Here is an 11640-nt window from a genome sequence, read left to right as displayed (position 1 = left end):
TTTTTTTTTTTTTTTTAGTAGAGATGGGGTTTCGCCATGTTGGCCAGGCTTCCTTTCTCTATGGGTAGCTTTATCCTTTGAATAAGTTTTTATTTGAATATTCAAGAAGTACTTTCTTCTTGGACTAGAATAATACCTTCCATATTTATCTATCCCCAGCGTTTCCATTCTTTTTCCCAAGCAACCTGTTACTGTTTCATAAACGTCTTTCCAGATAGCTTTCGTGCATACATAGGCATCATTCTCAGGTGCTTGTCTCTCCACTCAAAAATCGCCAGCGGCAGCTGAGTGCGTCCCACTCTGCACCTTGGTTTTACTTGTGTCTTAGAGTTATTCCATGTCAGAATACACAGAAGTCGTCTTTGTTCCTTTCAGTTCTCTCCAGACTGTGTTCTGAGTGATGCCCATGCCATAATTCAGTCATCCTCATCGATCTGCAGTGAGGCCCTTTCCTGGTTTTTGTCTGTTTCTGATCTCATCAGTGTATCCACAAATATCCACACACACTAAAAACAGATACTGGATGTCTGGGCACGCCTGTCATTCCTACACTTTGGGAAGCTGAGGCTGGTGGATCACTTGAGGTCAGGAGTTTGAGACCACCCTGGCCAAGACAGCAAAACCCTGTCTCTACTAAAAACACAAAAAAGAATTAGATGGGCGTGGTGGTGCATGCCTGTGGTCCTAGCTACTGGGGAGGCTGAGGCATGAGAATTGCTTAAACCCAGGAGGCAGAGCTTGCAGTGAGCTGAGATTGTGCCACTGCACTCCAGCCTGAGTGACAGAGCCAGACTCTCAAAAAAAAAAAAAGGCTGGCTAGATGGCTGGGTGCAGTGGCTCACGCCTATAATCCCAGCACTTTAGGAGGCCAAGGCGGGTGGATCACTTGAGGTCAGGAGTGTGAGACCAGCCTGGCCAACATGGTGAAACCCCATCTCTACGAAAAATACAAAAATTAGCTGTGCATGGTGGCGCACACCTGAAATCCCAGCTACTTGGGTGACTGAGGCTGCAGTGAGCCAAGATCTTGCCATTGCACTCCAGCCTGGGTGACAGAGTGAGACACTGTCTCAAAAAAAAAGAGAGGGAGAGAGAGAGAAAGCAATGTTTAAAGTACAGCAGAACATCTCAAAATAAAACAAAAACGTGCCTCACACACAAACAAAAATTCAAATCCTCATGCTGAGGTAGGAGAATTGCTTGAACCCAGGAGGCAGAGGTTGCAATGAGCCAAGATGGTGCCGCTGCACTGCAGCAAATACAGGATTTGAATGTGTATTTTAGATCTGATTATCTGATATCTGTATTTTAGAGCTTGATGTTAATGAGAGCTTGATGTTAATTACCCGTATCTCACCTCAGCCTGCTGAGGGGAAGGACAATAGAATTTGAAGTGGTCCCACTGGTGCTCCCCCAGCCAGGCCGTTTCCTGCAGACCTTGGGCTAGTGGTTAAATGTTCTAAGTCTCAGTGGCCACATCTGTAAAGCTGGAATATTTCCTTTCTAGGATTATTGTCATGGTTAAAGAAGATGGGCAGATGAAAACCCCCAGCCCAATGTCTGAGCCATGTGTGACTTTCCTTCCCCCCGTAATCATAGGATAAAAGAGTTGTCAACTTGGACTTTTGATGAGTAATAGTTGTATTGATCTACTGGAAAATAATTGTCAAGATTTGGCTGTTGGGTACAGAAATACAGGGAGGGAAAAGGAACGAGGCCCAGTATTGGACAGCACGTCATAGTGGCTACAGCTAACGGTAAGTCAGTGTATTTTTGAATAGCTAGAGGAGAAGATTTGGGCTGTTCTCAACACAAAGAAGGATAATGTTTGACGTGATAGTGGCCCAGTTCCCCAGATTGGAGCGTGACATGCTGTATGCTTGTATCAAAATATCACACGTACCTCTCAAATACATGCCAATCTATAAACATTTTAAATAGAAAAAATTTTTAAAGATTTGGCTACTATTAAAGGAGTTGGTTTCCTGCTGGATACAGTGGCTCATGCCTGTAAACCCAGCACTTTGGGAGGCCAAGGCAGGCCCGAGCTCAGGAGCTGGAGACCAGCCTGGGCAACATGGTGACGCCCCATCTCTACAAAAAAAGTTTAAAAATTAGCCAGGTGCGGTGGCCCAGCCACTCCGGAGGCTGAGGCATGAGAATTGCTTGAACCCAAAAGGCGGAGATTGAGGTAATCTGAGATCGCACCACTGCACTCCAGTCTGGGTTATAAAGTGAGACTCTGAGGCCGGGCACGGTGGCTCAGGTCTGTAATCCCAGCACTTTGGGAGGCCGAGGCGGGTGGATCACGAGGTCAAGAGATCAAGACCATCCTGGTCAACATGGTGAAACCCCGTCTATACTAAAAACAAAAAAAACATTAGCTGGGCATGGTGGCGCGTGCCTGTAATCCCAGCTACTGAGGAGGTTGAGGCAGGAGAATTGCCTGAACCCAGGAGGCGGAGGTTGCGGTGAGCTGAGATCGCACCATTCCACTCCAGCCTAGGTAACAAGAGTGAAACTCCGTCTCAAAAATAAATAAATAAATAAATAAATAAAGTGAGACTCTGTCTCAAAAAAAAAAAAAAAAAAAAAAAAAAAAAAAAAAAGGGGGCCTTTTTTAAAAAAAAAAAAAAAAAAAAAAAGAGTTGGCTTCCTAATTCATTTCTCTGTGCATTGAGTTACTTGGTGAGCTTCCTCGTGTGGGACACAGCTCTGTACATCAGTTCTCTGATGCCTCACACGTAACTGGCTCTGTCCCCTGCATTTCTGCAGAGAATGCCGGCATCAAGCCAAGGCCATCGACAGTGAGATTGAGGGCTGTAAGAAATCAATCATGAAGGAGGAAGAAAAGAACGAGAAGCTGGCGAGCATCCTGAACCGGACAGAGACGGAAGCCAGCCTCCAGCGGAAGCTCGTCACCCAGTGCCTGACCAAGCAGGTGGCCCTGCAGAGCGATTTCAACACCTACAGGCTGGCCCTGCAGGACACAGAGGACGCCCTCAGCCAGAACCAGCTGGTGAGGCCGGGCGCGCCCCGCAGGTCATGCCTGGCCCGCAGCACTGCCTCTTCGGGGACACCCAGTCTGTGGCTCCTTCTCTCCAGGTACAAATGGTCCTCACTGACGAGCTGAAGGCCATCCGCCAGGCCATCCAGGATGAGCTGGAGGTCAGGAGGAAGACAGAGGCCGCCATCCGGGAGAAGCTGCAGGAACACGTGACCTCCAACAAGATCACCAAATACTTCAACCAGCTCATCCTGAAGCTGCAGAAGGAGAAGACCAACATGGTAGGCTCCCACCCGAGGGAGGGGCTGCGCCAAGCCCCCTCCAGCCTGGGCACATGAGGGCAAAGGCGTCCTGGGGGCAGAGGGGGCAGAGTCGATGTGAGCAGAGGGCCCTCGTGTGTCCCCTCCTTTCCACGGTGTTCTGGTTGTAACGGTGATACATTTTTACTGTAGAAAACCGAGAAATAGGTGGGGCGTGGTAGCTCATGCTTGTAATCCCAGGCCAAAGCGGGTGGATTACCTGAGGTCAGGAGTTCGAGACCATCCTGGTCAACATGTATTTTGTATTCTCTACTAAAAATACAAAAAATAGCCGGGTGTGGTGGCACATGCCTGTAATCCCAGCTACTCAGGAGGCTGAGGCAGGAAAATCGCTTGAACCTGGGAGGTGGAGGTTGCAGTGAGCTGAGACCACTCCATTGCACTTCAGCCTGGGTGACAGAGCAAAAGAAAAGAAAAAAACTAGAAATATAGAAAGGCATAAGAAGAAAATGAGACAGTTCTAGTGAGACAGCTCTAGGCCCACCATCCAGAGAAAACTTTTTTTTTTTTAATTTGGTAAATTTCCTTCTGGAAATTTTTCATACAGAAACACATTTGCACCCAACCACAAACACACACATACTCATTCTCACACAGGCAAACACATTCGCACGCATGAACATGCTTGCAATTACACATCCACCACGCACACACGCACAAACACAAACTCAAACATGCAAACACACAAACATACACTGAAACTCCTACAAACACACACGCACGCACATACACAAGCACATACCTGAAGCAACACTGGCTCATGACAAATCAGTTCTCAGGCCCATTTTCTTTCTATTATTTACTTAGTTTATTTTTTTGTGATAGGGTCTCTCTCTGTCGCCCAGGCTGGAGTGCTGTGGCTCGGTCACAGCTCACTGCAGTCTCAAAGCTCCTGGGTTCAATTGGCCCTGCCACCTTGGCCTCCCAAAGCCCTGGGATTCTGGGCCTGAGCCACTGTGCCCCGTCCCCAGGCCCGCCTGCATCCATTTGTCATTAATTTAACTGAACCATGACACAGAGAGAATGGGAGTCAGTGAATCTTTGCGACTTGGATAGTTTTGCATTTTGCTGTCTTGACCGTATTCAGCATAACATTTCCTCACGCCAACAAATCCTCCTCAAAAACCTAAATTTCCATTCTGCATAACATCTTATCCTACAAATGTACTTATTTTGTTTACTAAATCTCTTGTTAGGCACTTCGGGCTGTTTCTAGTTTTTGTCTTATCTTATTTTGTTTTTTTAAATTTGTTTATTTTTGAGACAGAGTTTCACTCTTGTCACCCAGGCCGGAGTGCAGTGGCGTGACCTTGACTCACGGCAACCTCCGCCTCCCAGGTTCGAGCGATTCTCCTGCCTCAGCCTCCCGAGTAGCTGGGATTGCAGGCGCCCACCACCACATCGGCTAATTTTTCATATTTTTAGTAAAGATAGGATTTCACCATGTTGGCCAGGCTGGTCTCGAACTCCTGACCTCAAGTGATCCACCCGCCTAAGCCTCCCAAAGTGCTGGGATTACAGGCATGAGCCACCGCCTGGCCAGCCACCCCTGAAGGTTGAGTTCCCTGGGGGGCCGTGGAGTGTGACTTAGAGGTCCACGGCAGGGGACCCCCGATTATAAGCTCACTCTCGCTTCCCCTGGGGTCTTGCTTTATCCTTTATCACTGTGGTAGGCGGTGGAGGGGACTTGTGTCCTTAGAAAAACAATTCCTTACTTGATTGTTTTTCCTTGCCTCGGGCAGGCCCCTTTGGAGGACCCCCAGAGGCTGCCACAGGCTGCGGCATTGCCAGGGCAATCCCAGCAGCGGGGCCTGCCCACGGGTCCCCATTTGAGTCGCAGAGGAGGGTGACAGATTCCGGACTCCAAGCTTTTTTGCAATGCTGGTTTTGCCCTCCTGAGGGATGGGAGAGGAGCAGGCCAGACAGAGCTGAAGGGCGTGGTGCGTGTGAAGTAGCCCGTCCAGCCTGCTGCTACACAGCCAAGTCCAGTTCCCAGGTGCCCGGCCCCCAGATCCCCAGGCCTCCAGACCCTCAGGGCCCCAGATCCCCAGGCCCCCAGATCCCCAGGCCCCCAGACCCTCAGGGCCCCAGATCCCCAGGCCCCCAGATCCCCACCCAGGCCCCCAGACCCCCAGGGTCCCAGCCGAGCCCCTTCTGGGCAGCCAAATAGGTCATACATGTACTGCTGCCAGTGTCCAGAAGAGGGCAGCAAAGAGTCTTCGACCCATTATGACAATTTTCCAACAGATGCCAGTCCAGCTCTTGAAAAGGGCACCCCCCCCCATTTTTTTAAGTCCTCAAAACCCCATGGGCTGATAGAAGGTGGGGTGGGAGGCATGTCCAGCTCCTGAAAAAGGTACCCCCATTTTTTTAACTGCTTAAAGCCCCATGGCCTCATAGAAGTTGGGGTGGGGGGACATGTGCAGCTCTTGAAAAGGGCTCCCCCCCCGTTTTTTTTAACTGCTCAAAGTCCCACGGGCTGATAGACGGTGGGGTCAGGGGGCATATCTGGGAGGAGGAGCAAAGTGTGGATGGACGGGACCACACATATGGAGCTGGGGTCACCATGGGGTTCAAGCAGTTAATCCAGCGCTGGTGCAGATGCCTGTGAGGAGCCCAGGGTGGGCTCCACAGCGACCACAAACAGCCAGGAGTGGGGCAGGGGAGGCAGGCCTGGCTGTGACGGGGAGGGGCTGAAGGGGACTTGGGAGCCCCTGCAGGGCAGTTGGGGAGGGGGACGCTGGGAGCCCTTGTGGGGCTCAGATCTCAGACCTCCTCCTTGGCAAAGGAGGAAGCTGCAGACTGACATTGCCACGCAACTCCAGATGCTGGGCGCTTCCGTTCCAGGGGGGCAGGGTCTGGGTTCCACAACCGGGACATTAGGTCTCCTGGGAAGTCGCCGGTGGTGGCTGGTGAGAGACATGGAGCCCCCAGCAGGGGCAGGAGGAGAGGCTCAGATGGCCCTGAGGAGGCCGGGGTAGGCAGGAGCCACGGTCTGAGAGAGCCGAGGCCTTGCGTGGCAGGAGCTGATGGGCAGGGGTGGTCAGGGCAGACACGCGGCCTGAGACCACCTGTCAGAGCCACGCCCTGGGGAAGAGGACCTGGTCCCAGTGGGGACAGCATCTCCCTGGTCCCAGAACGGCTCTGGCCGCACCACTGCAGCTGTGAGTGCCTCTGCCTGACTCCCGATTCTCACAAACGGCTGCTCGATAAAACCCCGGTTGCTAGACGGTATCTGAAGGAATCTTTCTAATGCCTCCAAAGAGCCGGCCGAGGAGGCCAGCAAAGGCTGCGCGACCCGCAGGACGGCAGGAGGGGTTGGAGCTCAGGGAGGAGCCAGTGTCTAACAATTGCTTCTTGCTGCTTAAACCATGCTACAAAGGTAACAGGGTAGCACAGCCATGAAGACTTACAGGACGCAGGAACATAAGACGCAGGTCATCAGATTAAAAAGCAGGCTAGCACCCAGTGCCAGGGTGTAGGGTGTGATCCGATTTTTGGTTTGGAGAGTGGCATAGGAAGGACTGGAAGGAAAGAAGGATTATAGATGGGAACAGTAGCTCCCTCGTGTCAGAATTGCAGGTGGCTGACTGTTCTCTGTCCTGGCCTGCTATTTTCACATTTCCTCACAATGTGTGCCACCATTTGTTTAATAAGTGTATTAGTCTGTTCTCTCACTGCTATCAGGAAATACCTGAGACTGGATAATTGATAAAGGGAAGAGGTGTAATTGACTCACAGTTCCACATGGCTGGGAGGCCTCAAGAAACTGATGATCATGGCAGGAGGGGAAGCCGGCACCGTCTTCACGAGGCGGGGGGAGAGCGCGTGTGAAGGGGGAACTGTCAAACACACAAAACCACTAACTCACGATCACATAAGAACTCACTATCACGAGAACAGCACGGAGGTAACGGCCCCCGTGATCCAGTCGCCTCCCACAGGGGACCTCCCTTGACACGTGGGACCGTGGGCTACAATTCAAGATGAGAGGTGGGTGGGGACGCAGCCAAACCATATCAATAAGAAAACCTAATACCATGATGTCTCTTTTCTGTAAAAGCCAACAACTGGGTTCCAACAAGTGGGTCCCTCGCTGGGTCCTCGAGACGGCAGGAAACCCCACCTACTGCTCTCGTGACTGTATTTTTGTGTTTGGAATTTCTCCAGAGGACCAACCTGCCTGTCAGGGAATGGTGGACCAGCAAACCCGTCCCAGGCCTCTTGAGGGGGGGGGGGGCCAATATTCACAGGTGTTTCCTTTCACCAATTCAGATGACACATCTTTCCAAAATCGACGGCGACATTGCCCAGACCACGCTGGACATCACCCACAGCAGCAGCAGGCTGGACGCGCACCGGAAGACGCTGCTGGAGCTGGAGCAGGAGGTGAAGAAGGTCAATGAGCTCATCACCAACAGCAAGAGCGAGATCTCCCGGCACACGATCCTGATCGAGAGGAAGCAAGGGCTCATCAACTTCCTCAACAAGCAGCTGGAGCGGATGGTCTCCGAGCTGGGGGTGAGGTCCCAGGCAGGGAGACGCGGTCCCCGGCTGACTGTCGTGCCCGGCGGGGCAGAAACCCCTCAAGGCTGCCCACGGTCAGACATGAACTCACAGAAGGTGCAGAACAGCCCTTTCTCTACCCGCTTTACAGACAAAACGGCACATGTGCCAAGCGCTCTAAGTCACATTTTTCTGTACAGGGCCAGAGAGTAAAGATTTCAGGCTTTGCGGCCAGTTGGCCACTCTGGCAGTGATACGGCCCTGCCTCCATGGCGAGAAGGACTGTAGGCAAAACGTAAAGGAACGGGCATGGCTGTGTCCAATCAGATGTTATTCAAGGCCACTGAAGTCTGAATTCCAAATCATTTTCACCCGGCACAAAACATTCCGCCGCTCTAAGAGAAGTGGCCGAATGCGTTTGAGGCCTGATGCCATATACGTCATTGGGTCCCTGTAACCTCGGGACCTAAACACAGGGTAGGGCCAGGCGCAGGCTCACTCCTGTAATCCCAGCACTTTGGGAGGCCGAGGTGGGAAGATTGCTTGAGCCCAGGACTTTGAGACCAGCCTGGGCAACATAGAGAAATCTCATTGCTACAAAAGAAATTTTAAAATTAGCCAGATGTGGTGACACCCACCTAAAGTCCCAGCTACTCAGGAGGCTGAGGTCGGAGGATCACTTGGGCCCCGAAGGTCAAGGCTACAGTGAGTTGTGATCACCCTGTTGCGCTCCAGGATGAACAGCAGTGAGACTCTGTCTCCAAAAAAATTTTAAAAATCCCATCCGGAGTAGGATGAGCATCTGGGCGTGAGCTCTTAGCTGGGCCCCAAACACTGGAGAGCCCCTGCTTTTGCTCTGACAGCCACAAAATGGAATGGATGCTAAGGGAGTGAAGTCCCAAGCCCTGCCGTCTCTGCTATTAAGAGGCAGCTTGCGGCCAGATGTGGTGGCAGTGGCTCACGCCTGTAATCCCAGCACTTTGGGAGGCCTAGGCGGGCGGATCACCAGGTCAGGAGTTTGAGACCAGCCTGGCCAATATGGTGAAACCCTGTCTGTACTAAAAATACAAAAATTAGTTGGACATGGTGGTGCGCCCCTACAGTCCCAGCTACTTGGGAGGCTGAGGCAGAAGGATCACTTGAACCCAGGAGGTGAAGTTTGCAGTGAGCCAAGATTATGCTGCTGTACTCCAGGCTGGGTGACAGAGTGAGACTCTGGCTCAAAAAAAACGCAACTCTCAAAGCCCCTTTGGGTTCCCGAGGCCCCACGCACCCTGCGGGTGCACCAACTGTGGGGAGGCTGGAGGGGGCTGCAGAGCCCCTTGGCCAATGTTTCTACAGCAGGGTCTGTGGCATGAGGCACTGCTGAGAGCTAACGTGCGCCCCTCAGAGTAAATGCCCCTCAGCCATCGTAGAGCTTCATGACCTCAGAGGCCCAGGCCCTCCGCAGCCCACCCACAAAGAGGACCTCTGAGCCTAAGAAGGCTAATTTTTTTTTTTTTTTTTTTTTTTTTTTGTTGAGAGAGTCTCGCTCTTTCGCCAGGCACCAGGCTGGAGTGCAGTGGCGCAATCTCAGCTCACTGGCTCACTACCACCCCCACCTCCCAGCTTCAAGCAATTCTCCTGCCTCAGCCTCCCGAGTAGCTGGGACTACAGTTGTGTGTCACCACGCTCAGCTCATTTTCATATTTTTAGTAGAGATGGGGTTTCACTGTGTTGGCCAGGATGGTCTCGATCTCTTGACCTCGTGATCCGTTTGCCTCGGCCTCCCATAATGCTGGGATTACAGGCATGAGCCACCGCGCCTGGTCTAATTTTGCTTTTTGATGACTACCCTGCCTAGGGGGAGGAAGTGGGACCCCTGGAGCTGGAAATCAAAAGGCTGAGCAAGCTGATCGAGGAATACAACGCCAAGGTGGTCCAGGCCCAGGTGACCTGGCTGCGCCTGCAGCAGGAGATGGTCAAGGTGACGCAGGAGCGCGAGGAGCAGCTGGCCTCCCTGGACACGTCCAAGAAGGAGCTCCACATCATGGAGCAGAAGAAACTGCGGGTAGACAGTAAGAGCCGCCGCACCCGCCCGCCCAGCCCTGCTGGGTTGCTCGGACAAGCTCAGGGAGGGGGCGGCTCGACGGGGCAGGGCACTCAGTGCAGGCATCTCGGGATTTCCACGCAGCTGGAAAAGCAAATAACCAACGGGCATGCTCCCCGCATTTTGTAAATGTGAACCACTGCCGGTCCAGCTGCCCGGTTCACAGTCACGGCGGGAGGGTTGAGAAATTTCACGAAATGTCTCCAAGCTCACAGACGCCAGAGCTCTCCTCGAGAGAGGAGCATGGAAGGTTATCGTCCCTGCCAAGCCAGGGCGCCCAGGTGGAAACACGGGCTCGGGAAGAGCCAGGGTCCTGCCGGGCGGGCTCTTCATGCTCTAGGGAGGTGCTGTCCCCGAGTCACCTCCAGCTGACCTTAGAAAACCATTCCACAGGGCTCCCTGACCCTTCTGAGGCCCAAAGGGCTACCTCAGTGCCAGGGTGCCTAGAATAAGGGAGGCGGGCATCCAGCCTGGACCACTCTCCACACACATGGCCACATGCCGAGACATCCGGGTCCCTCTTGGTCTTGGGTCGGGGATCCATGCTGGTCAGGCCTGCAGCAAGGCCCCCACGGGAAATGCTGCCCGACACATGTGTGCCTGTCTCGGAGGTCCTGCTGCCTCCTGCCCTGCCCGTGGGCTGCCCACACCCGTCTGTTGGTGAGTAGCAGATCCCGAAAGACCCTGTGGAGCTGTCGGCTGAATATCAGCATCCCAAGGCGAGAGCTGCCGAAATACCACGCTGGGAGATGGGGGAGATCATGCACGGAGAGGGCAGATGGGGGGCCCCACGTGCCCACGCCCTGCGGCAGTCAGCCTGAACTGTGGGGAGAGCAGGAGGAGCTGGAGACGTCCTGGGGGAGTGGCCAGTGGGTGAACCAGCTGTGGCCTCTCCTGTCCTTCACCCATCTTGACATCAAGAATAGCTGTTGTGGATGGGCATGGTGGCTCACGCCTGTAATCCAGCACTTTGGGAGGCCAAGGTGGGCAGATCAGGAGGTCAGGAGATTGAGACCATTCTGGCCAACATGGTGAAACCCTGTCTCTTAAAAAAAAAAAAAAAAAAATCCCTAATGGTCTAGTGGTTAATGGAAAAAAGAAAAAAAAGAATAGCTGTTGTTTTCTGCCCCTACCCCTGAGCCTGGCTGGGGCGGGCAGGGGTCTAAGGGCCCCCCGCCCCAGGGACTCACGGTGTCTGAACGCCAGCCAGGTCCCCATGGCCCACAGATCCATCCCGCCCATACCTGCTGACCGTCCCCACATGTGGGTCCTCTCAGCTCCCTCGGAGGACAAGGTTTGGGGAGCTTAGCAGTCAAGAAGAGACCCCCTCTCCCCCTCTCCTCTGGCCTGCAGGGATAAGCCTCAGGCAGGAGCACCAGGAAGGACAGAGGGGAGGCGATGAAGGGAGTACATACAGGGAGAGACAAACCCTGGCTCCCTCGCAGACGCTGCTGCCAGCAGGTGAGGACCCGGACCCTCCCCGGGGTCCCTCCGCAAGCCTCTGTTCTCTGCCATAGGCAGGATCGAGCAGGAGAAGAAGGAGCAGAAGGAGATCGAGCGCCACATGAAGGACCTGGACAACGACCTGAAGAAGCTCAACGTGCTGATGAATAAAAGCCGGTGCAGCTCAGAGGAGCTGATGCAGAACAACCGACTGACCGAGAACGAGTTCGTGCGCTCGCTGAAGGTCGGGCAGAGTCCACGCGGTCCCGGGGTGC

The 11640-nt window shown here is 53.3% G+C and overlaps 1 protein-coding gene across 1 annotated transcript in view; it reads left to right on the top strand.

The window, feature by feature from the left end:
• Positions 1 to 11640, top strand: part of CCDC40 (coiled-coil domain containing 40) — a 70416-nt gene that overhangs the window by 43348 nt on the left and 15428 nt on the right. Inside the window, exons 11-15 of the mRNA XM_017524949.2 lie at positions 2776 to 3019; positions 3106 to 3288; positions 7603 to 7848; positions 9677 to 9890; positions 11440 to 11609. Of these exons, the coding sequence (XP_017380438.1) occupies positions 2776 to 3019; positions 3106 to 3288; positions 7603 to 7848; positions 9677 to 9890; positions 11440 to 11609 (1057 nt within the window). The remainder of the gene's footprint in view (positions 1 to 2775; positions 3020 to 3105; positions 3289 to 7602; positions 7849 to 9676; positions 9891 to 11439; positions 11610 to 11640) is intronic.

Source organism: Cebus imitator, unplaced genomic scaffold, assembly GCF_001604975.1.
Source record: "Cebus imitator isolate Cc_AM_T3 unplaced genomic scaffold, Cebus_imitator-1.0 Scaffold36, whole genome shotgun sequence".
In the NCBI taxonomy this organism is placed as follows: domain Eukaryota; kingdom Metazoa; phylum Chordata; class Mammalia; order Primates; family Cebidae; genus Cebus; species Cebus imitator.
This window is presented reverse-complemented; position numbering and strand designations above follow the sequence as displayed.